This window comes from Drosophila navojoa, chromosome X, assembly GCF_054131105.1.
Source record: "Drosophila navojoa isolate 15081-1374.11 chromosome X, UAZ_NAV_1.0, whole genome shotgun sequence".
Lineage (NCBI taxonomy): Eukaryota > Metazoa > Arthropoda > Insecta > Diptera > Drosophilidae > Drosophila > Drosophila navojoa.
In genome coordinates, this window is record NC_142895.1 from 7,065,210 (window position 1) to 7,091,825 (window position 26,616).

A 26,616-nucleotide genomic window follows, 5' to 3' on the forward strand; every position below is an offset into this window, starting at 1 on the left:
TTTTTAGTTATTTGTTCACACCAAGTTAACGTTTTTTATCAAAAATGAATTTGTACACGTTTGAAGAGCGCTGGATTGAAGAACATCCGCATGATCGTTATCTTCCGCCGTTCCTTGGCGGACCGATTGATGAGCTCTTCATGTGTTACAAGCGTGTTCCGAGGGTGGAGCAGTTGATTCCAAATCTAATTCTGGCTACTTTGCCACCCAAAAAGAATGGCGACGTGGGCGACGTAGAGGACGAGACAGGCGTGGAAGAGGAAGCGAAGATAAGTGAGGAAGAAGGAGACGAAAAGGAGGAAAAGAAAGATAACGAAGATAGCGAAGCTAGCGAACATAGCGAACATAGCGAAGATAACGAGAAGGAGGAGGACGAAGAGGAGAACGAAGAGAAGTCAGAACAGGAGGAACATGAGGAATATGGGGAAAATGGGGGAAATGGTGAAAAACAAGATGATGAGGAAAACGAGGAGGGAGTCGAGGATAGCCCAGGCTACTCACCCAGGCTACTCACACTTCCGAAACTAGAAACTTACCGTGAATACCATACGGAGCATCTGATGCGCGTCGCTGGCCGCTTTGTGCGTGTGTCCGAGGTGCCGAATCGTCTATTTCACATCATCTATTACTTCTTCACCCAAGTGGGCACGCTGAAGACAATGCGTGTCATCACCGACACATCATTCTATGTGCTCTACAAGGAGCCGCGCGACACGCTGCGTGCCCTGACCCTTAACAATCGTCGTATCCCGTTTCTCGGTGAGATCGTGGTTCTCAAATGTGACCTGATGAAAAAGTCGGAGATGAAGAAGCTCCGTACTGAACATGTATATAAGTTGGATATCACGGCTCCCTCTGAACGTGACTCAGATGAGAACATTAATGCGGCTATCAATTATGGAGAGAGTGCTACTCATAATGATAATGAGACTCCTAATGAAAATGATAATGAGAGTGCTAGTAATAATGATAATGATAGTGATGATTACAATGATAATTCTAATGATAATGATAGTAATGATACCGATACTAATGATACCGATAGCGATGAGGGCGCACGTGATGATGATGATGGGGATGAAGCCGATGATGACGGCGATGATGATGATAACGGCGGAGACGACGAAGACGACAACGACAACGACAACGACGACGACAACGACGATGATGATGAAGACGAGGATGATGGTGATGATGGCGAAACCGGCTTTGACTACGATTGCGAATATGCCGAAAATTTAACTCACTTCGATCTGAATAGAATGCTAATCTCCAACGATCCGTACTTCACACCCATCGATCCGCAAGAGCAGCTGAATGCTCAGAATCTGACCATGGACCGCTGGTACTCCCAGAACTATAACAACAACTATAGCTATAACTACAGCCCGAACCGAAACTATGACTATGACTATGATTATAACTATGGCTATTACCGTAACAACTATAACAACAACTACAACAACAACTTTCAAAACAACGTTCGCAACAACTTCCGCAACTTTCAAAACTTGCACAACAACCTCAACCAGAACTATAATAACTATAGGCCAGTCGGATTCCCTCCCTATGTGAGGGTTTATACTATACGTCTGCCCACCCTGCACCAACTGAAGTACTGGGCACGCGAGCTCTGGCTGGTGACCAAGCTAAAGGCCCGCATTCTGTTCAGATATGTAATGACCAATTTTTTTGTATTTTTTTAGTTTGATTTTTATTATTATTTATTGTTGGAACCCTTAGGAATCGTATGTAATTGAAACATCGAAAATACTTAGTTATTAAATTGTTATGTAAAAAATAAAAGCTACCAAAAAAAAAAACCCAAGCGACATTTACATATTTACACGCAATATATATATATATAATTATATATATATATATATAGTAGTTAGATAGACAACTAATCCCAAAAGTGCGTCCGATCCGAGCAGAGAGCTGGCAGCCTTAGAGCTGCGGACTGTCGGCGGCAACGGCACTGTTCGTATAGATCACCGAGTTCACCTGTTGATCGTGGCGCGACCGTGTGCGCCAGGTGTCCAGGCCCATGACCAGGCCGGGATTGGCATTCGCTTGGCTAGCCGACAGCTGGCCGCCCGCCGTGCCGGCGCGCTTCCACGGCAATCCCTTGAAGGTGTCCACAAAGGCGCGCCGGAAGCTGGCGTTCATGAAGCAATAGGTAATCGGATTGCAGCAGCTGGAGGAGTAGGCCAGCAGCTGCAGAAAACTGATCGTCGTGTAGTCAATGTACTCGTACAGCGCCTGACCGATGAACATGCTCAGCGTGTTGATCACATACAGCGGCGTCCAGCAGATGAAGAACTCCAGCACCAGCACGAACAGCATCTTCACCACGCGCTTCTTGCTCTCCAGCGTCTTGGCCTCGTTGGATCTGTGAAAGTTGAGAGATCAGACAGATGATAATTTGAGTTTTGCCTCTATCATTGGGTACATATATGATGGTGGTATATTTTAGCTATTGCTGTATAGCAATATATATACATATATATATCTAGAGGGGATTGCTATCGATTTGCCATAGCCACAGCAATTCGAGGCCACAGATAACCCTGACCATAAGAAACTTCTATACGATAGCAACGAAGGTCTAATAGCTCACATATATATCTAGATACTTGGAACTCAATTTAGAAAATATTAAATTAAGTTAGAAATTTAATGCAAAGTATCCATCATCTATTCAGTATTTCTCTAGCATATATCCAATATATATGCAGTATTTAGTATAGTATTTATATAGTATATATGCAGTATGGTATATATCTAGCATATATTGCATATATATCTAGCATATACATAGGCGCTGTTTGGTATATATTTAGTATTTATAATGTATTTATTTAGCATTTATCCTGTACTTATTTAGCATCTACTATACAAGCATATATCTAGTATATATACAAAGCGTATCTAGATAAGAATGTATCTATGTATATGTATATACCAAATGTATGTATATAAGTAGAATATTATCTATTTAGTATATGTTTAATATCATATTAATACATATGAGTACCTATAGTATTTATGTAGTATCCGCTTGGTATATATCCTTTATATGTCTAGTATTTATTTAATATCTACCTCAATTTTGGTATTAGCTTGCTCGAAATTTTTTACTTGCAGCCACAACTACGATCTAATAGTATATACTTAACATCTACACCTCGTATTAAGAACTTATCAAGTAGTATCTACTTAATACCTCATTCTAGCATTTATCCAGCATTCATGAAGTACGTCCCCAGTGTATCCCCAGAGGCTATCCCATTACTTAATATTTCCTATTATTTTTTCTATATATTAATATTATATTTTTCTAATAAAAAAAGATAATAATAATAATAATAAAAAAAAAAAAAAAAAAAAAAAATTTTTTAATAAAAAAAAAATAAAATTTTAATATCAAGACAATAATAACTTTTGTATATATTTTTAATATTTAGAAACATTTATTATCCCAAAATTTCTGTCTTTATTATTATATTTTTTTATAATTAACAATATTTATTTATTTCTGACGAAGAAACCTTTTAAATTCTGTCCCAGTTCAATTCTTTATTTGTTCCATGAATCCATTTTTTTTCCTCCCATTTGAAATGAATATTTTTGCCCCACTGTGCAGCGTTAAGATTCAGTACATTTAGATTCAGCTCCTCAATTCGTTCATAATTTCGTTTGCAATCCCAGTTAAAGAGACACTCTCAGCCAGCATCAAATCAGAGTCGACTGATGAAGTGCGCCAGAGCCGCGTTCATTGAAATGTTTCTGAATATCTGGTAAGCAGATAAGCGAGATGGCTCGCTAGTTTGGCTGGCTAATTATGCTAAGTGCTATGGCAAGGCCAATTCGGAAATTTGGGTCCATGACTAATATATGATAATACGCAGCTAAGGGCTAAGCTGGTCTGGGCTGGTCTGGTCTGGGCTGGACTGGGCTCAGCTGGGGATTAAGGGTTATTTGGACGGAGCTCACCTGCGCAGCGCCGCGTCGTGGATGCGTAGACTCGGCGAGGCGGTTGGGGTCTTAGCCGGCGTAACGGTTGTCAATGTCGTTGTTGTTGTTGTCGTTGTAAGTGTCGTTGTTGTTGTTGCCGCCGCTGCTGCTGCTGGTGCTGCTGTGCTTCGCGTTGCGTTGTTGTTGTTGCTGCTGCTGCTCTCTGCGAATATTCGGGCATAAAATGCGCATTTGCTGACGTGCAATTCGGTTTTTATGGGAGGGGAGTAGGATTGTTGGGTAAAATATATCGCGCCACTTACCATTGTAGTCGGCCGTTACATTCAGGACCAGAACACAGCTGCTGCTGCCAGGCGTAGCGCTTATAGCCGCCGTTGCCATCGTCTGAGCACTGCCGCTGCTCGGTGGCAATGTTCGCACATCCTTGCCAACAACCATGCCCACGTAGAGAGTGCGTGTTATTAGGATGTAGGCAACGCAGAGCACCAGCAGGGGCAGCACGAGCAGAATGAGATCCAGCATAATATTATAGAAACGCTCGTAGCCCTGGTCGGGCCAGTGCTCGCGGCATTTGCAGAAACCTGCGGCAAATTCGACAACAGCTACTTGGTTGGCCATCGACAGCAGCGCACTCACCTGGCCGGCTCGTTGGTATCAATTGACTGAATACGGCTATTGGCGTCATGCAGAGAATGCCGCCCAGCCATATGAATCCGATTATCTTGTAGGCATGGCTAATTGTCTGCCAGGACCTCGACCGCAACGGATGACAAATGGCATAATAACGCTCGCAGCTGATGGCCACCAGGGTCCAGGAGGAGACGGCCACAGAGGCAGCTGGGGAATTCAGAGAAAACGAAAAGCTACTTTTACGAAATTTCATTTTAGTTTCCTTTTGTTTTTCCCTATTTTCTTTATTTTCATTTTTTTATAGACCCTCTTGACACTTACAGAACTGTCAAAACGTGCCCAAGTTTTGCTTACAGTGTATTTGCCATGCTATATATATAATTAGGGATACTAAGGTGGACGCTGGCTTTGCATCTCGAGAGCCTTTTGTTTGTTTCATTTTTCTGAAGGATTCCACGAAAGCTTAAGATATAATTTAATTAAATGAAATGCGGGGAAAAAGGACAGCGTGTGCCTGCTTATCAAATTCTCTATTAAATGGGCACATTTTTTAACTTGAAAACAAAGGGAAAGAAGGGCCAAGCGGACTAAATACCCCTGGACCAAAATACCCCTGGTATGCAAAGCCAATGCCATGATTGCCTATATAAATAGCAGAGCCTATAAAGCACATTAAGCATTCATGACGAGAAGTCTGCCTGAAAGTATCCTCATTATACAATAGTAGTGGAGCACAAAGAGAGTAGTGGTGGAATAGTATTATTAGAATAATAGCTGACTAGAAGGAGGGTTGTAATAGAATAGTAGTAGAGGTAGAAATTGAGTGAAAGATGAGTATAAATTGAATGGTAGTACAAGTAGTAGTAAAATAAGTAGCAGAGTAGTAGTCGAATAGTAGTAGAGAACTGACGGAGTCAAAGTAGGATGGCCGTAGAATAATTACAAAAGTAGTAGTAGAAAAGTAGTAGAAGAGTGTTAAAACAGTAGTAAAAGGATAGGAAAAATATGAATAGAATAGTATTAGAGTACTAGTAGAGAAGATGTAGAACAAGTAGTAGAATGGTAGTAGAGGAGTGGTAAAAGAGTTATAGCATAATATCGGAAGTCGTAGTCGAGTAGCAGTAGAGTAGTATTAGGGAAGTAGCAGAATAGTAGTAGAGTAGTCGTAGAAGCTAAGTAGAAGGTTAGTAGATTACTAGTAGAATAGACGTATAGGAATAGTAGAAGAGGAGTAGAATAGTAGTAGAAAAGTAGTTAAATGCTAATAGAGGAGTGGTAAAGTAGTTGTAGACTAGTATCGGAAGTAGAGTAGTAGTAGTAGAAGGTTAGTAGACTACTAGTAGAATAGCCGTAGAGTAGAAGAGGAGTAGAATAGTAGTAGAAGAGTAGTTAAATGCTAATAGGAGGAGTGGTAAGGTAGTTGTAGACTAGTATCGGAAGTCGCAATCGAGTAGCAGTGGAGTAGTAGTAGGGAAGTAGTAGAATAGTAGTAGAACAGTAGTTAACTACCAGTAGAGGAGTAGTATTAGAGGAGTCGTAGAAGTAGAAGTAAAATAGTAGCAGTAGGGGAATTGTTGAATAATAGGTCGTAGACTAGTTTATAGCATAGTATTTAGTAGTAAAACTACATAGTAGTAGAATAGTATTAGTATCGTAGTAGCAAAAGTAGTAGTAGTAGTCCGCATACATATCTATGCATACATGTAGATATTGTTGTAGCCTTCCCCAATTAGGGTATTGCCGAAGAGATCTGAGTCGACATCAGCCTTAAGTGCCAAATTTATCTACATCTATCAAGTGTTGTAAAACGCTGCACATTAAAATTTGCGCTGTCGTGCCGGATTCTATTACCAAATTGCTGGCATATGAGCAGCACACACACATATGTACATACGTACGTATGTAGTGGAACGTGCCGCCTGCCTGGGATGGGGCTGGTTGGCGTTACGTCTATTGGCGCTGAGGTAGGTAGCTGAATGTAGGAGCTCGAATTGATGTTCTTTGGGCCATATGCAGGATTGGCTGCTTAAATTTGTAATCATAGAAACGCAAAGGGGGCCTTAACTTAAACAGCACGCACACATTTCGGCCATATGTCATCGAGTTTGGACTTTGGCTGATGTTGTTGTAGCTGCTGTTGCTGTTGTTGCTGTTGTAGCTCTTGTTGTTGTTGTAGCCAGTGGCATTTGCCGTGTACGTTTGTAATGGGGTTCGTTTGTATTAGGGCCGGCTATACAAATTTTGTGGTATTTGGCTGCTTGATGCTTGTTATGCCTTGTTTTTCCTGCCGCCCATACGCCCAGACGCCCCCAAACCGTTTTTATTTGCGGCAATCAAATTTTATCGCCCAACTGACGCTTATAAATTTGGTGCTGTCAGAGCGCCAAGCGACGCATACTTATTTATGTTTTCCTTAGCTGGCGCGCGAACATGTCGTATACGTAATATGCTCAACACGTCGACCAAATCAGGCAGCTAGATTTGAAATCGAATGCTGTAGCAGGAGCGGGAGCGGGAGTGGGAGCAGGAGCGGGAGTGGGAGCAGGAGCAGGAGCTGGAGCAGGAGCTAAAGCTATGTGAGATTCACAAATCGTGTGTTTGGATTTATGTTGCTGACTGTTAAGATGACTTAAAGATGCTGCGTGCGCGTTCTCAAATCAAATTCAATCAGCAACCACACACACACACATACACACACACACACACAGGTACAGATAAATGTCAGCGTGTGTGTGTGCGTGGGTATAAATACATGCATATGCATAAGTAAGTAAATAAAGAAAGCATAAAATTGAATTTGTGTTCAATGTTTATTCGTTTTCGGTTGTCGCTTGCCCGCCTTCTAGTCACTTTAGTATTTGTCAATTGAATTACGTCCACACACACACACACACACACACGCACACGCATTTTAAAATGATTTAGTTGTCATGGCGCCTAAGGCCAATCAATCAAACTGTTGAGTTGTCACACTTCAGTTAAACAACAAACAAGCCTCACTACACACACACACACACACACACACACACACACACAGAGAGACAATCACACACACACACCCCTTTCACCCACACACACACACACTTATATTAGATCCGCTTAGATATAAAGTTTATATAATCCCGGCATATTTCCGCCATTATAACGCCAGCCTTACAGCTCCACAGTGCACTCTAAAAGTATGCAACGCCACGCCCACAGTGCGTTGCATACTCGCGGGCGCATTAAGAAGAAAAACTCAACTCCCCGAGGTGCGAAATTAATTGAAATATTGATGACTCGCAAGCTGCTGACGCTTTCAATTGAACAAAAGTAGAGAAGGAGAGAGAGAGACTTTTCCAAGCCATTTCCCATCCGCAGGGAGTTCAAATTGTTGTTTCGCCTGCTTCGATAATTTACAATGAGCTCTGCTGAGAAACAGCAGAATGGAAGAACTTTAAGAAAAACGCTGCATCACCTTTTCCACTTTGCTCGTAGTGCTTTAAAGTGGAAACATTAAAGTCAGATTCTGTCAAACTTTATCTTTATCAAGTGACTATGCATAAAGTTGGCTTCACTTTTGAGTGAATGCAGTAGCTCTGAAATGTTAAGAAACTCCAGCGATACGTCTTAATCGATATGATCTTAAGTAAGTGTAAGCACGAGAGAATGTTGCACAAATATAATCCACAGATTTTTAGGTTAGGTTTATCGATTTAGGTACTTGTATAAAGACGCATAGCTGGGCGACAGACGGAAAAAATAGACTGGAAACTGACGGCAAGCAATATACTCATCCAGTTCGTGAATAAGTAAAATCAATCTGAGATTGAAAGAATGCTAAAGTCGTTTTAAGCTTGCACTTTCCAACTCTTTAATATATCTGTGCATATATATTGACATATTTGGGTGTGTCTGAACTCCTACATTTGACATTTGCATGCTCCAGATTGATGTTGGACTTTAAGCTGGAAGACGGCGAATTATAAATTTGCGCAAAGCTTGAGAAACTTTTCGCCCGTTGACACTTGAGACGCAGCAAAGTTTTTCCTATTTTTTATTTTCTTCCTCTTTTTTGCTATGCTTTTCCTTTTGCTTTCCTTTTGCTTTAATTATTTTCATTCATGCTGCTGGCGCTCAAGGATTGTCGGCTTGGTTGCAGCTGCAGCTGCTGGTGGAAAAGTTATTTCTTTACTCAATCCCCCTAATTTGAGACTCCGTCACGTCATTTGCACCTACATACGACGGATAAGCTGCAACTAAGTGCGCCGTGCTGCCACATGCTGACCAGTGCATGATTAACGTCGCGTCACAGTGCAACTCGTGTTAAGTGCGATGCTTGAATCAGCCGTAGATGATGGGAATGGTAATTGCTTCTCTTATGTGCCCTTCTGTAGTCTACGCTACTCTGATCTACTCTACTCTTTAAAGTCCAATCTACTCTACTCTACTCTACTCTACTCTACTCTACTCTACTCTACTCTACTCTACTCTACTCTACTCTACTCTACTCTACTCTACTCTACTCTACTCTACTCTACTCTACTCTACTCTACTCTATCTACTCTACTCTACTTCTACTCTACTCTCTACTCTACTCTACTCTACTCTACTCTACCTACTCTACTCTACTCTACTCTACTCTACTCTAACTCTACTCTACCTACTCTACTCTACTCTACTACTCTACTCTACTCTACTCTACTCTACTCTAACTCTACTCTACTCTACTCTACTCTACTCGACTCTACTCTACTCTACTCTACTCTACTCTACTCTACTCTACTCTACTCTACGTCTACTCTACTCTACTCTACTCTACTCTACTCTACTCTACTCTACTCTACTCTACTCTACTCTACTCTACTCTACTCTACTCTACTCTACTCTACTCTACTCTACTCTACTCTACTCTACTCTACTCTACTCTACTCTACTCTACTCTACTCTACTCTACTCTACTCTACTCTACTTCTACTCTACTCTACCTACTCTACTCTACTCTACTCTACTCTACTCTACTCTACTCTACTCTACTCTACTCTACTCTACTCTACTCTACTCTACTCTACTCTACTCTACTCTACTCTACTCTACCTACTCTACTCTACTCTACTCTACTCTACTCTACTCTACTCTACTCTACTCTACTCTACTCTACTCTACTCTACTCAACTTCAACTACTCTTCTTTTAAAGACAATTTAGTCCGCCTGTTTTTGGCCAAAAACTCTATACTGCTTCATGGCTAGCCTGGGTGTTCATTCAATTATATTGGAAAAGTTCCAAAATGTGAATTGCCAGAGAGACGAAAATGCGAGAAAAACAAAAATAATACAAACTTTTGTTTTGTTTATTTTTTAATTTTATTTGCGTTATTTGAAAATGTACGGGCGGCACACTGTGCCGGGTAGATCTTAATGCTATTATTGAAACTTTGCGCAGCAAGAACGAGCTGGCAAATTCGTTTAGATTCAATGGATTTAACACATAAGTAAATGCCAGCATTTAAGCGCAACAATCACAGCGGCTGCGGCGGACTGCCGACAAATGGCCGGAGGGTTACGGCGGAGCGAAAACTTTCGAACGTGCCCGAATACCCGTCTCTTGGCATGCTTTGAAAATTCTATTTAACTCAAAAGTGAAACAAACTTGACTGAGACTGCTCGACGCCCGCGTCAAATTAAAATTAAATAAGCATCTTAAAGCGCCTACGTAAAGCTGTGTGTGTGTGTGAGCGTGTGTGTTTGTATTTATGTGTGCATGTGTGTGTGTGTTTGTGTATGAAAACTTTGATATAGCTAAGTTGATTTCTAGTCCAAACTCATGTCTATCGAGAGTCCTGAAGCTGTTCAAGCGAATTATAATAGAGCATGCAGATTCGCAGACAAAGAAAGAAAGAGAGAGAGGGAGAAAAAGGTGAAGAGCCAGAGGGGCGTGGCAGATAGCTGCACCAAATGTGCATTCATTAAAAACTTTCTTCTAACCGAATCCCGATGGCATCAACTTCACCAACCAAGTCGGAGGAATATATAGAGATAACAATCTGGCCAACAGTACGTACGCATTGAGCCCTGAAGAGTCATTAGCCAGAACAATCAGGGCATTGCATTGTCTTGCCGCCTAGCCTACGGCCCCTCGCCTCTCTTACCTCCCTGCTCCCTGGCCACCAGCCATCCTCCATTCATCCATCCATCGCAACTAGCGAACAACTGAAAAACAAAATTAAAACTTTCCCAAGAATCTGAGCATAGTTGAGCCGTGCTCCTCACAACTACAATGTAAATATGAAGAGAAAAATCATTTAACAACTGAACAGAACAGCAGCTAGCTGCCTGTACGTGGCAGCGCTTAAATGATCCAATTAATAGAGCTTACCAGATTAAACCTTAATGCGATTGCATTTAGGCGAGCTTTAAATAACTTTATGGATTAAAGTTTTGCGCTCAGCGTGGAATTACAACTATAGGCAGCTATAGATCTTTGGCATAGCTTTGCTGTTTGGCTATTTTACTTTTATTTACTTTTTCAAGAATATTATGAATCTTTAATTTAGTTGGATATACAAATGATTTCGTTCTTGGAATATGATTCTAGTGAATACTAGCTGCTATTAGCTCAGCTGACTTTTATATAGGAATATAAGCCATACCATATATAAATATAAGTCCATACGCCACGTACTTCGTTTTGGGATACCTTTCCCTTCGAAACCGTCTATTTCTTTGGATATTAATAAATAGATAATCGTATTATAAACTAAGTATATCTTCCAGTAGAGTCATCTTTCAGTTAACCCGTAAATATTCGTTTATATCTATAGATATTTATAGATATTATTATGGACTAAGATTATCATCTAGTCAATTCATCTTCCTTCAACATTTTTATGTTTATATCTTCAGAGAGCAGGTAACTATCGTTATTAAAAACAGAGTAAGTCTTCTAGTCAGGTAATCTCTCACTCAATATATGTCTATATCCATTGATATTAATGTATAGTATTATGAGCTAAGCTCATCTTCTAGTTAGGCCATCTTCCAGTCAATTAGTCAACATATATATCTCTATATGTCTGGATAATAGTAGTTAGATATTTATATTGTAATCGAAGCAACAACCATTCAATATATGTCTATATCTTTAGATATTAATAGGTATTATGAACTAAGCTCATCTTCTAGCTATATATATATATATATCTTTAGATATTAATAGATCTTATGAACTAAGCTCATCTTCTTGTTAAGCCAGTCAAAATATATAACATATCGACCGAATCTTATTATAAACTAAGTATGTCTTTCAGTAAATTTGTCTCAATTTCTAGATATAGTCAACCGCTCCCACCTTTCCAGCACTCTTATGTAGTTTAGCATCGTTTGTCTAAATTATCGTGACAAAACTCTGTTCAAAACTTTCGTAACTTTCATGCAGCCAACTCTTTTAGTGTTTGTAGATAATTATTTGGCTGGATTTAATTATAGAGTTTCTGCTGTTCTTACTAACTGTTGCCCCGTACACTAACGATTACTTTGAGCACAAAACATTCGTTGTTGTTCTAGCTGTTGTTGTTGTTGTTGTTCTAGCTGTTGTTGTTGCTGTTGCTTGTTATATTCAAGCGCGATTTGAAACGAATGTGTTTAACAAAAGTTTTAATGCCTTGGCAACGTGCACATAAAATGCAAAATGTGTTGTTAACAGGGCGGACAAACTTAGACACACACACGCACACACACACATAAGCACTTTAACCAGCTTTGTGGAAAAGTGGTCACACGACATATGCGACCAGGCTGACAGCCTGGGATTTTGGCCATAGAAGGACTTGCTGCTTGGAGGATATTCGGACTCGTAACTATGGCTGGATTAAACAACAGCATGATGACAAACAGCACACACAGAGCTCTGCATGTTGTTTACTTACGGCAATTGCTGCTGTCGCCCTTGCCCCCCACCCCCCAAACCCGCCCCCTTTCGAGCGAAATGGCCAAAAAGTGCTCGGCAGGTTGCACAATTTGCCTAATGACTTTTTAGCTAGCGGCAAAAGATTTGTGCTTGTTGCTCTGCTGGCCATTTTCTACTATATTTCAATATCACACACGCACACACACACACGCATGCACACTCACACACACATGCACTGTGACCAACTGAGGCTAAGCCTGCGATTACGACAGTCGCTTAGTGTGGTTAAGTTTGCTCGTTGAACATGAAGTGCTGAAGCCCCCCATAAACAACCCCTTCCCTCTCTCTCCGTCTCTCTCTCTCTCCCTCTCTCTCACTCTCTCAGACACACATTAACTATAATTAAATGGCCCAGGCAATGAAATCCAAGTCCAAGTCATTAACAAAACTCAGACCCTAACAAAACAGCTCCATTTCCAGGCATTACGTTTTATATTCCCATCAAAAGTTCATAAAAATCAATTTACGTTGATTTCCAACATAAACTAAAATCAATTAGTTTTCCTGTTACATAAAGGAATAAAATAAATTATTTCATATCATTTAAAGCAAGTTCCGTAGATCTCTGTATCCTGTAGCTACTTCAGGCAATCTAAATATTATCCGCGATCTCCGTTCTAACATGAATCTACGATTTCACTCAGATTTTGTTGGAGTTTAGCTTTTTATGAGAACTTAAACGAGACCTTAGCTATAATGTATGAAAAACAAGCCGTAACGTTGCACTCGGGCTTTACAGACTGCAGAATACTCATTCAAGGCACAAACGCGGCTAGATCCATTTTTCGATTTGCTCAATTAATATATCAAAAGTCATTTACTCTTTATCTAAAGCTGTAGAAGATACAGTTTTTCCCGATTCCTATGGGATATAGCTATATTCGCCATATCTTATTGATTTTGGGCTGTCTACTCGAGTATATATTCCCAGTCTTTAGCATCCATAATATCCAAGATACGTAAGGATTTCTATATATCATTATATAGTTAGAGCAATTTACGAGATGAACGGACAAATCGACTCAGCTCACTATCCTGATCATGAATATATGCACTTTATGGTGTCTGCCACGCCTTTTACAAACATAAGCACATAGCCTTTATACCTTTCTATAACACTTTCAATGGCTGTAATATAAATTATGTTATGAACTAACTTCAAGGAAATTCGCTGAGCAGCAAAGTCATAAAACAGCTTTAGAGAGCGTAAGCTATGGGAAATTAAGAGCTACGAACTTTGTACTAATATAGCTAGATGCAGACTTCTTGAATAGTTTTTGGGAGCAGGTAGAAATTAAAGAGCAGTCCAGTCAGGCAGATCCTAAAACTTAACTAAAATTTAACATGGTATATATATACTTATATTATTATATACTTATATACCAATATGTACTTACATTTATTCACATGAATTATGAATAATATTATACACTTATGAATAATATAATATGATATACAAATTTTATATGCACACATTTCTATTTATATTCATCGGGTTTTTTTTTTATACCCATCTCAACGCATCAAGTCAACTAAATTTGAAGCGTGTTGGCATTTAACATTCCGCCCTATGGCTGGCAGCTAGTGTAAGCCAATTATAATAATGGCCCACTTAAATACAGTTACTTTAGTTTTAGCCAAGTCTGTGGGGAGCTTAGCTGCCAGGCGTCAATTAGCCAGGCTCACAAATATTTAGACAATACGTCGGAGCATAATGCGTATAAAGAGAGAGTGAGGATGGCATAGAGAGAGAGGGCAGAGCGTGTGTGTGTGTGTGTGTGTGTGTATTGGTGTAGGTGTATATCCATTAAAATCATTTTTTATGATTATCTGCGCATATGAATCGTTTTATTGACTTTTCCCGACACGAACTAGCAATGGCAGACAGCGCACACACACACACACACAATCACACACACACACATGGGCGTATGTATATTTGCCAACAACCACACGATAACCACACATGCGGAAAATTTGGAGACAACTCGCTGTTTTTTCGCTCCACTTTGTTTGGCATAAGTTTCAGTTTTTTTAATGTTTCACCAGAGGCAGCAGCAGCCACAGCGAAAAAATAGCATCGATCTATATTTAACTGGCATACTTTCCGGCTTTATCAGGCATGCAAAATGCAGGCAGAGTTTTCCATGTGAATGCATTAACTGAAGTTGGCCAAAGTCTTTAGCCAGCCTTTAGTTAGTTGCGACTCAAATTGTTCGCTATGCTCATTCATGCGGGGAATGGGAGTATATTGGTTCTTTAAAGTATTTTTGAAGCTTGGTTTATATAGAGTACACACTCGTATACAGCCTAATCATGGGAGATATTAGAGTTATTTGCATATGAGCGTTGCTAGAGATATTAATGCGGAAAAGATATACTATATAGAATATATATAGCATATAGAGATACTCTATGCAGTATATATAGAGTATATGAAAAATGTATACTGAGTACATGTAGGGTATATGAAGGGTATATATAGGGTAGAGGATATAGAATGTATACAGTAGGTATATAGAGAATATATATAGGGTATATAGAGAGTCTATACGCACAAAATACAGTGTACAGGTATTGTATAATTAGAAAATATAGTAGATTGTATCATTCCAGACTACAGATAATATGTATACATGACATACAATACACACACATACACACATAGATGACTCTATATACATATGTAGGTTTGAATATGAGTATATACATATATGTGCGATACACATACATATACAGAATGGATAAGATGTAACTAGAGTATTTATGCAGTACTTATAAGATATTTAGAATATATATAGAGTATGTGTGAATTCTAGAGTACAGGGTGTAAATAAATTATGTATAGAGGGTATACATAGAGCATATATACTATATAAATTGGTTCGATAGAAATTATAGCTAGAATATGTATAGAGTCTATGCAGAGAATATAGGATATACATATATAAAGAGTATATCGAGAGTACCTTTGAAGTATATAGAGTATATATACATAAATTCTATATATAATTATGCACTATAGCTATAGTATTAAGAGAATATCTTAGGGAGTGCAGACAGAGCATTTATAATAAGACATATATAGACTATATATAGCGTATCCATACAGGCTCTGTATATTGCAGCTCAAGTTTCCCTTAGCAGACGTCTTGACACACTTTTAGGGACTCAGGACCTAGCTTAGACCGCAATAAACTCTTTTCCTAGGCTTCCTTTGATATTTTTGTATAAAATACGACGAAACCCTGCTCAAAGCTAGAGATCTAAGCTTCACTCACAATACTTTTCCGAAAGTTTCCTGAAACTAAAGCAACTCAGATCCTGAAACAGCTTCCAAATCGAATTCCTTACTCCACACAGAGCGTGTATGTGTGGGTGTTTATGTGTGTGTGTGTGTGCTGCTTCTGTCTTGAGGATGTCTCATTGTGCTTTATTGGAATTAAGTATTTGGTGGCAATATTATCGCAGCCTCGCTAAGCCAGACGCTCCATGGCCGTGTGATATATGGGCTGCGGTGGCTAAGCTTGTAGACTTATAAGCATGTGTCCAAGTGCCAAATGGCCATCAAATAATTTCAAATCAAACACTTGTTCGTCGCCCCGTCGCCCCGTCGTCCCGTCGCCTTGCAGACTATTAAAATGATATTTGCGAGAGGAGTTTACGTCGGCTGCCCGGGCAGCCTTGGACCTAACGAATCTCTCGTCTTGTTGCGTGGGCGTCAAAGCAATTTTTGGCATCGCACTTGTGTCAGCCCAAGGCGGACTCGCACTTGGCCAACGGAAAATGATTCTTGGCCGGTTGGCTGGCTGCTGGCGCGAAGCGGGCGAAGACAATTAGGCGGAATTAGGTCGACTTGCTCGCTGCTTATTGTTGCTTATGTTTATGATTATGTTGTAGGCGCATTAGCGAACGCACAAACACACACACATATATATATATATGAATGTGTACACAAACTTAGGGCAGTAATTCGTGGCTGCCCAAGGCCAGCGGCAAATTTTATTTAGAAACTTATGTAAGCGCATTGCATAACAACAACAAAGGGCAGCATAAAGAGAGAGAGAGAGGGAGAGAGAAAGAGAGAGAGAGAGAGAGAGAGAGAGAGAGAGAGAGAGAGAGAGAGAGAGGGGAACTGCCTCTATGCAGTGAGGCATCAGCGAATGTGCGATACCCTGTAGACCCAGATTATCGATTTTCTTCTCGGACTCTCCCCAGAGAGGCCTCAGCGACTGTGTGATATGTGGATACCCTGTGTAGTCAGCGCATGCTAATTGCAATCAATAACAAAAAAAAACATTTTGTTTTTCTGTGGGAATACCCCAAATGTGTTGCCCTGAAGCTTGATATCAAATTGCATAAGTTTAGCTCAACAAACACAAAGATGTGGAGTTCTCACACTTGAATTCCATTTGCTGCATGGAAATGGAAATTTATGATAAATTGAGCAGGGCAGCCAAACAGCCTCTACCAAGTGAAATTCCACTTATTTAGTTTACAGATATTACTTTGACATTATATATTATATCAGCTAAGTCTGCTTTGTCGGAAGTATGGACTCTCTCATTGCACAAACTGCGCTGAGTCTTTCTCAAAAATACTTTCTACGGTACCTATGTTTAGTTATATGTATATTTTTTATACCTACTTCTACTAGAACTTTACTTTACCGCCTAGAAATCTCCACCTTAGCTTAAGATACAAAAACTTAGCCCAAGCTAGGTATTTTAAATACCACCAACAATTAAAAGATCTTTTTTTTTCACATTTTCAGATGGATTATAATAATTAATTCTCAAAGGGCAGACCCTTAACTACATTTTCACAACTTTACTTAAGACCTTGCTTAAACAACTACCATCATCAAGCACTACAAACAACAGTTCTCTTGCTGGGTCAGCCTATGCATATATTTTCAGTTAGCTCATAAAAGTATGCTACAAAAAAAAAGTTTGATTAATTTTATTATGTAAAATGAAATACCCCCAACAATTATATTTACATTCCGTCTAAGAGAAAACTGTAAGAAAAAACTCGTAGGACCGTTTCCGGTACGACAAAATACACCGAAAGTTACGCATGCTTTTTGTTGAGCTGATTATGTTATGGAATATTATTATTAATATTCAGTCGTGAAATCGTTAGCATTATAGGCCCACTACGTTAATGAGTGCCAAGTGGAATGTGGCATGCGGCATGCGGCATGCGGCAAGTGCTAGCCAGAATTATTACAATGCTGTCAGGCTTCGTGTGCGGCACGCCAGAAATAAGGCAGCAACAAAAAATACGCGTACAGATTTAATCAAAGTCCACATTACGGCGGAATACATAAATACTGCACGCATTCATTCCGGCAAATAGGACGAACCGTGAAGGCCTCCGCATGAGGCAGACGCGAATTGTGGCAACGAGGCGCCGCCAAAGCAAAACAACTCAAACCCTTATACTCTTTAAGCGGATATCATAATTTTTCCACGAAATGTGTGAAGCTTAGAGATTGTGGAGAGTGTGGAGATTGTGAAGAAGAGAGTGTAGTGAGTGTGGCGACTGTAGAGAATGTAGAGACTATAGAGACTGTAGAGACTGTAGAGACTGTAGAGACTATAGAGACTGCAGAGACTGTAGAGACAGTGGAGACTGCAGAGACTGTAGAGACTGTAGAGACTGTGGAGACTGGGGAGACTGTAAAGACCGTAGAGAATGCGGACATTGTGGGAACCGTATCGACTGGAGAATCTCCAGTGGAGATTGTAAAGACCGTGGAGACTGTAGAGACTGTAGAAACTGTAGAGACTGCAGAGACTGTGGAGACTGTAGAGACTGTGTAGACTGTAGAGGCTGTAGAGACTGTAGAGACTGTAGAGACTGTAGAGACTGTAGAGACTGTAGAGACTGTAGAGACTGTAGAGACTGTAGAGACTGTAGACACTGTAGAGACTGTAGACACTGTAGAGACTGTAGACACTGTAGATATTGTAGAGAAGAGATTGTAGAGAAGAGAGTGTAGAAACTACAGAGGCTGTAAAGACTGTAGAGAATGCGGACATTGTGGAGACCGTATTGACTGGAGAGTCTCTAGTGGCGATTGTAAACACTGTGGAGACTGTGGAGAATGTGGAGACTGTGGTGATTCTGGAGACTGTGGAGAATATTAAGACTCTGAAGACTGGGGAGACTCTAGAGGCCGTAAGTGACTGTGGAGACTGTGGCGACCATATAGACTGGAAATCGTAAAGAATGTAGAGACTTTGGAGAATCTGGAGAAGGTCTACTCTGTCAGTCTTTCCAGATTTTGTAATTAAAACTTTGTATTAAACTGACTTGAATCGTTTCTTTTCCTGAAGTTCTAGTCACCCGTTGAACTTCGTAGTCCTGAAGAACTGAAAAGGTTCATGAATGGAGGACTCTACCTTGCGCTTGAGGAGGCAAGGGCAGTATTAGAAGAAGGAAGAGAGCTGGAGTTAAAGTGCAGCCAAACAAAGTCATTGACACCATTTGTGTAGTATCAAATGGGGCTCACTTTAAAGCAAGCAAAAAAACCTATTCATGAATAACAATAATATATAAGAATTCTCTAAGATTCAACAAACTGCCATGAATAGTTGAGTATATCAATAAATCCATATAAAGCTGTCATAGAGAGCTACTCTTATTTGTTTCTGAAAATGCCTTGAGTAAATTTCACTATTTCACTCAAGCTGCCATAGGGGAAGCTGTCATATAAATCAGATTTACAAAACGTATATCCTTTTTAGCTTAACAATATATATATAAATATATATATGTATGTGTTTATATATCTAGAGTTCATATAAAAGAAGCCATGGACGACCTTTGGGAGCAGTTCGACTTCGATGAGTTCCTCTCCTCACTCTCTCTCCAATTCTCTGCAATTTATCATTGTTTTCAACTGTCTTTTTTTTTTGCGTTGTGCCTCTGGCCTTTGCTTGCGTTTCAATATGATTGTGCTACATGTTATTTGTGTGCCTTCTACCGCCTTCGTTTTGCATGTCATTTGCATGACAAAAGGGCGCCGAAAATAAGTTGGGGAGCATCGCGAATCGAAAGCGAGTGGGCGGCAGTCCGAGTCTAAGGGACATCAAAATACCAAAAAATAAATGAGTAATTGTGCATGAGCCGGTAAGTGAACGACTGCCAAATACCCTGCATTGCGAGCGCCAAGTGAAAGTCAACTAAAGTTATTTAGAGCTCTTTACTTTTAGCTCTAAGGATAGATCAGTTTTTTATTGGATTTACATGAATTGCTTTTTATACTTCCTAACATAGTAAGAAGAGTTTATTGGCTTTTGGGAAATATGCGTTCATCGATCAAAAGTTAGAAACTTTGGAATTCTTCTCGAATGCCAGGTATTTTACAGTCGTATACCCCCAGATGGCAGATCAAGCCCTCACTTCTTTTCATATACTTTTCTAGTATGAAACTCTCAAGTAGCCCATAGTTTCACCCACAATGTTTCTGAGGTATTTCCCAAAAGAGAGGAATTTTTAAAAAATTCTGCAATGAAAAGCAGAAAAATTTCGAGATTGTAAAAGTCAGACGAGAGCAACTGCTGCTAACAAAGTGAAGAGCGTTATTTATTTGCGTCTGCATGGCATAAATTGTGATTTAATTTGTGTAATTTTAATAGCAATCTCAAATGTGACAGGCGACAACAACAACAACAACAACAACAATAAAATACAAAGAGATAAACGCGCAGGGCCATTAAATGAAATAAAATTGTGAATTAAGATGGCAACGACTCTTGCAGTAGTGAAACGATATATTCTATCTATTGTTCAGCTTTCACTTAATATTAGTTAATCTACACACACACACACACACATACAGTAAGACTCAGCAATCTATTTGCTCTAATTTTATAGCAAGAGATTTGATGTCAATGAAATAAGATAATTACGAATTGTTTTCAATAGATTCATCGCGACTTCCTTTTGATACCCTCCACACATAGAGAGTGAGAATTCGGGGCGTATAGGTGCTGTGACAATGTATGTGACAGGCAGTTGGAGGCGTGGCAGATGGAAAAATGCATATGTAGTGTTGAGCTGGGCCAATAGCTGAGTTGAAATATATCGATATACATCGATATGTCCAGCTATCCGACCATTCGTCCCTACTTACATTCGGCGTGTTCAATCAGAGTATCTCTCTAAGTCTATATAACTTCACTATCACAAAAATCACATTTTCTCACTATCGATAATAATCGATAAACGTAATTTACTAGTAAACTGAATCCACCTGTAAGAGAATGTATTTATTAATTTAGTTTTTTGAGTAAGGCCTATCTATTTGTGGATATGAGTGTGTATATATGTATATGTACTAGTAAAACTCAAGGATTCGGGGTATCTGCCAGTCGTTCATCTCCGCACCTTTCCTGTTGTTATTATTATTAAAGTGTCATTTCGGTTTCGGTTCAGGCACAAGCACAAAAATAAACAAATCAATTTAATTCCAATGTAAATACATTTCAAATTTATTTCGTAAAATGTCTTGCGTGGGTCTGTCTAAATATATCTTTATTTATTTAATATTTTATCATTTTATTTCCCACAAGCAACTAGGCCTTTTGTTAAGAAGTGGAAGCAAACATTCGGTTGAAGACGCAGACAATATGCGATTTCCATTCCGTTGTATCCTAAATCAAAGATAGAGTTACTCTGGCATAAGAAGCTTAGTTCGGTATTTGGAAGTATTATTTCTTCTTCTGCGGTGAGGAACGGTATAATTTTTTTCAATGAGATGAAGCTCAAGCAGCAATCATCCTTGCTCTTGCTCCACCTATGTCTCTCCCAGAGATAAAAGGACAGAGCTCCCTATCTGTCTTATTCTCTATGTTTCTCTCTCTGTTTCTCTTTCTCTGTTTCTCTGTTTCTCACTCTGTTTTTTTTTCTGTTTCTCTCTCTCTCTCTTCCTCTCTCTGGCTCAGTCCCTCTCTGTCTCCTTTTTCTGTCCTTCCCTCGCTGTATCTGCCCTCTTTCGCTCTTCTTCTTTCCTTTTCTGTTTCTGTTTCTGTCTCTCCCCCTTTCTTTCTCGCTCTCAGTGCCTCTCTCCCTTTTTCCCTGCCCCTCTCTATCTGTTTTTCTCTCTTACGCTCTTTATATCGCTTTCATTTTTTCATTCTCCTATCTCTCTCTCTCCCAATTCCTCTATCTCAATCTCTTGCTGAACGACCCTACCATAACAGCTTTATTTATATACCCTGTACTCCATGCAAGTACCACCTGCCACCGTCTATCTCCCATCTGCCCATCTGTAAGCACGTCAATCACTCTGCCCATCTCTGTCCATTTAGGAATGTGTCCATCTCTGTCCGTCTCTGCGTCCAGCTTTGTATCTGCCTTAAATTAATCTCGTGAACTTTAGAGGGGACTAGAAATTCATACTTGACTCTTGTAGCTAAATATAATACTCCTTAAACGTGGCCTGAGTGACACCTAGTCGTGCACTTTCCACTCTGGTCCACTCTCCCCTCATGTTGCTTAAATCTAAATCTCATTAAATCTGATTTTCCTGCACGTAACACCTGCCCATGCGAATATTAATAGTAGAGGATTTCACTTTCGCCCTTTAATGTTTAACTTTTCCTTTGATATTCTAATATTTACACAGATATAAATATATATATGTATATAGATACTCTAATAAACATAATTTGTGGCGTATTTATTTTACGCCCACATTCAACATATTCAAATTAATAGCTTTTGTAGTGGTAAACGCTGGAATGTTAACAATATATTTTAGAAATTCATGCACATATATAATATATATAGAGAGCTATATAGAGTTATACATACATAAATAAATATATATATATAGAAGTTGATGAAAGTTCAGTTTCACTTGATCTTAATATGCAGGAGAAGAGAAACTTTGCTCATTTCGTATGTATAGCAAAAACTGTTGACAGTTCTATGCAGGCGATTTTTATACACTGTTTACATGCTAATTAAGAGCATATTAGTTTAAGACTGCGCTCAAGAATTACTCTTGGGAATGGTAATTACTGGGCAGAGATTCACCAAGTAAACTCTTATCAGCTCATTCTCCTTGATTTTATTCCTTTCAACAGTGTATTGAGCAGTCGATGACACCCGACCCGACACTGTCATTTGCTATTTACTAACTGAAACTTTAGCCTGGCAGCATACAAGTTTTCATGGTCGCCGCTGCGCTGGCCCCGCCCCATAAATGATGAGGACTTCAATTTAAGCATATGCGCTTGATTGACCAACTTTTCGCAGCGCCACAGACGCAGCCACAGCCGCTGTCCCAGATGTGGCTAACTGTGCGACGGCCAGACACGTCCTAATACATATATTCATAATTTTTTATTAAACTGTCCAAATATGTAAAAAAAAAAGGCATTCGGGTGGGCGATAAATTTGAAATTTGAAATTCGAAATTTGACAGTTGTCTTGCAAGTGTCGGCAGCTGGCAGCTGCCAAATTGATGCAAGATAAATTAAATATAGTTTGTTTTTTTCAAGCTCACGACAGTAGAAAATAAGAAATCTAGTCAATGTCTTATTAAGTTATTCATCAAAATAAAATAGATGTATATTTTATATATTTTATATATTTTCAGCAGACTTTGCCTTTCAAGCTTAAACTTTAAAGAGACAAGTACAGCAGACATCTACAAGGAGCATTGCTGACGGGTGCTACCGACTTCAGCACACTCCTTCATATGACACATCCATTTTGCATTATGCCACGCCTTCGATTGGTATATGTCTACTATATGAATTTAAATAGAGTATCTAAGCAGCCTTTATCTTTAACAGTCGTTAATCGTTACATTTTTAGTTTCTAGTTCTAAAACTGCAGATCTTTCCGATTTGCCACGCCCCTGATTGATTGATTGAAAATTGACATGCCACTCGTGGTCAATTTTCGTTAAACTGTGTTTACTAAACACCAACAAGGCAAAATAAGTACAAATTTTGACCTCTTGCTCTCGAAGCCTATGCAAATTACAGGGTATTTCTAAGTATACAACGCCCCAAAAGGACAGGGCAGGACAAGACAGGACTCCAGTAACTGCACTGTCTAATTTTGAAGTTTCTAGCTCAAGCACTGTAGGAGCTATAAACGTTTGCGGTTTGCCACGCCCTCAAAGGGCGTAGATATATTCGCCTTATTAATTTGAGTTTATTTACGTGAGCCCTATTATACGTTTCTATACTACCAGAGTTGCTGAGATATCCGAAAGTGCATTTTGTACTGATTTACCACGCCCATAGTGGGCGGATCGGAATAATTTTGGTGCTATATAATAAGTAGGTATATCCATATATGTGCTTCAAGTCTCTAACTTCCATAGCAGCGTAGTGTTATCTATTTATACCGACAGACGGACGGACAGTACGGCGGACATGGCGCAATATCTATTCACTCACTCATTTCACTTTCATGAATTAAAATTAAAAATTCATTAAAATATAAATACAAATCATGAATTAAAATTAAAAATGCATTAAAGAGTAAATAAAAAAAAAACTATAATAATATTGTCAAAAAATTAATTTATCAAAATTAAAGAAAATATTTTTAGTAAATTTTTCTGCTGTAAAACTAAAGAAAATTAAATTTAAAAATACTTTTTGTTCACAATTTAAAAAAAAAATAAATAAAATAATTATAATAATTATAATAATATTTAATGTTTAAATAACTGATTTCCTTTTTTTTCTCACTTTTTTATAGCATTTTCACTGACGCTTTAAGGTCGCGCTGCAGTTAGGCTGCACTACTCGCCGCTAGATGGCGCCATAGCCAGCACCACAATGTAGCCAATGTAGACTATGAAATCTGCTGCCTGCTGCATCCGCGTTTTACAACACTTTTGACGACCCACAAGTAGCAATCCCCCCTCCCCCTCCCCCTTCCAGGCCAGCTGGAACACTGTAATCCGGGAATCGGCATTTGGTAACTTACCCTGCGAGAACTGAATGAGCTTGCAGAGGAACTCGCCAAAGATGAAGTTGCGCAACAGCGTGCCGACGAGCGTGACGGGCATGCAGAGCACGCCCAGCAGCATGTCCGAGATGGCCAGGTTGAGCAGAAAGAGATTGGTGATGGTGCGCATGCGGCGGTTCTGCATCAGCGTGGAGATCACCAGCAGATTGCCCACGATGGCGCACAGCAGGATCAGGCTGTAGCTGGGTATTAGCCAGGCGGGCATTTCGGTGGCGCTGCTGGCGGTGCTGCTGCCAGCGCTGCCGCTGCCAACGCCGCCAGCGGCCGCTGCGGCCGGTGCTGCGATGCTCCTCTCCGTGGAGGCGCCATCGGGTATCAAGAAGAACTGGCCAGCGCCCAGTGCATCAACGTCGTCGTCAGCGCCGCTGCTGGCGTTGCTGGCCGGGCCAGCGACGCTGCTGCTGCCGTTGCCGGCGTCGGCCAGGCCCAGCGACAGCGTTTCGTTCAGCGGCGACAGCGTCAGCGAGACGATGTGGCTGGCGGCGCTCCGTGCGTTCGCGTAGTAGTCCACCAGGGCCTTGTAGGTGTCGGCCGCATGGGCAGCATCCTCGGCGCTGGCGCTGTACATGGCCACTACGGTGACACTACCGGGTCCGTATTCCGGATTCCTCTCACTCACTATCGTCTTTCACTTAACAAAAACACAAACAAAATAAGAAACGATCTTGAGAGAAACACACACACACACACAGAGAGACACACGCGATCCGTGGACTGCGGCTCGAGTAACGGTACTTGGGAACGGGTCGTAGTATACGAGTGTACGAGGCAAGCGACGCCCACGACGTTCACGTCGTTTGCTGGCGCGCTTCGCTCTGCCTAGCCGTTACCGTTACGTTGAACGAATCGCTGGCAACTGGCAGCCGCCGCCGTTGGGGCAACTGCGTGGCGCCTGCGTTTCGGCCACACGAAACTCACCACAGGCGCCAGCAACACGGGGCATGCCACGGCGCAACATGTTGCCAGCAACATGCGAAAGGCGCCTCGTTCATATTCAACGGCCAGCATCCGGGCCAGTCTATATGTAGCCTCCATGTCGACAGTGATTGAAATTGCTCCACGGACGGACTGATTGATTGGTTGACGGACTGACTGGGAATGGAAATGGAGCTGAAGTCGATGAAGCTAAAAGGCTCAAGAAATCGAAGTTGGGGGAAAATTCGCTTGGGTGATTGATGGGCTGATTGATTGATTGATTGACTGATGCTGGTAGCACAGTGTAAGCCATATGAGCTAGAGGACATAAATAGGTTACTAGCTTCAACTGCTCAGTCAAACAGTCTGATTGATTGAATGATTGACCCAGCTGATGGACTTTATGATTGACTAAATGATTGATTGACTTATTGAATGATTGTTTAGCTGAATTAATTATCTGACTGAATGATTGATAAAGTGCTTGACTAATTAAACAATTACTTAATGTTACTTAACTGAATGATTGACTGATTGATTGTTGATCAATCGACTGATTAATCATAGACTTTTTAGCCATTTATTTATATATATTTGACTGAATGTTTCACTAACCATTGTCAATTGTCTATTTATCGCCAAACTGATTAACCATTTGACTGACTGATTGATTGATTGACCTAAGAGCCCATCGATCAACTGACTAATTTACTAACTTATCGATTGATTGACTGACTGTTGATTAAATCACAGAACAAATCATAAGGGGAAAGCAATCAATCAATTTAAATGGACTACTTGATTGACTACCTAATTGGTTGATTGAAGAATTATATGACTAATTGTTCGCCTGAGCATGCGATTGTACGATGGATTGATCCCTTATTGATTGATGAATTAATTGTCTCATTAACTAACGGATTGATTGACGAGCTTATTGCTTTCGTGGACTAATTTACTAACTGATTGATTTCACTTTCACTAACTGTCAGATAATGAATACATGAGTTAAAGTGTTTGCCTGAGAGACTAATTACTAGACTGACTAATTGATTATTTGTGCTAGATTATTTGATTGCCTAACAAATCAAATGACTGATTGATTGATGTTCAAGTCTCTGTTTTAGCTAATTGA

General features: G+C 40.0%; 1 protein-coding gene across 1 annotated transcript; it reads right to left on the minus strand.

Annotated features, from left to right (window-relative positions):
* Nucleotides 1-1,795: 1,795 nt before the first annotated feature.
* Nucleotides 1,796-25,170, minus strand: CCKLR-17D3 (Cholecystokinin-like receptor at 17D3). Its single transcript, XM_089263827.1, has 5 exons — nucleotides 24,525-25,170; nucleotides 4,615-4,815; nucleotides 4,281-4,559; nucleotides 3,997-4,180; nucleotides 1,796-2,392 (listed from the first exon to the last, which is right to left on the minus strand). Exons 1-5 carry the CDS (start codon nucleotides 25,132-25,134, stop codon nucleotides 1,948-1,950), a joined length of 1,719 nt encoding a protein of 572 aa, XP_089119953.1. The 5' UTR covers nucleotides 25,135-25,170; the 3' UTR covers nucleotides 1,796-1,947.
* Between the last annotated feature and the right edge of the window lie 1,446 nt (nucleotides 25,171-26,616).

What these genes read in the sequence shown, in the direction of transcription:
- CCKLR-17D3 (XM_089263827.1), bottom strand. Translation starts at nt 25,134, where the DNA reads ATGTACAGCGCCAGCGCCGAGGATGCTGCCCATGCGGCCGACACCTAC. An exon ending in GATACCAACGAGCCGGCCAG is followed by an intron (nt 4,560 to 4,614) that starts GTGAGTGCGCTG and finishes AATTTGCCGCAG; the next exon opens with GTTTCTGCAAATGCCGCGAG. An exon ending in CACGACGCGGCGCTGCGCAG is followed by an intron (nt 2,393 to 3,996) that starts GTGAGCTCCGTC and finishes CAACTTTCACAG; the next exon opens with ATCCAACGAGGCCAAGACGC.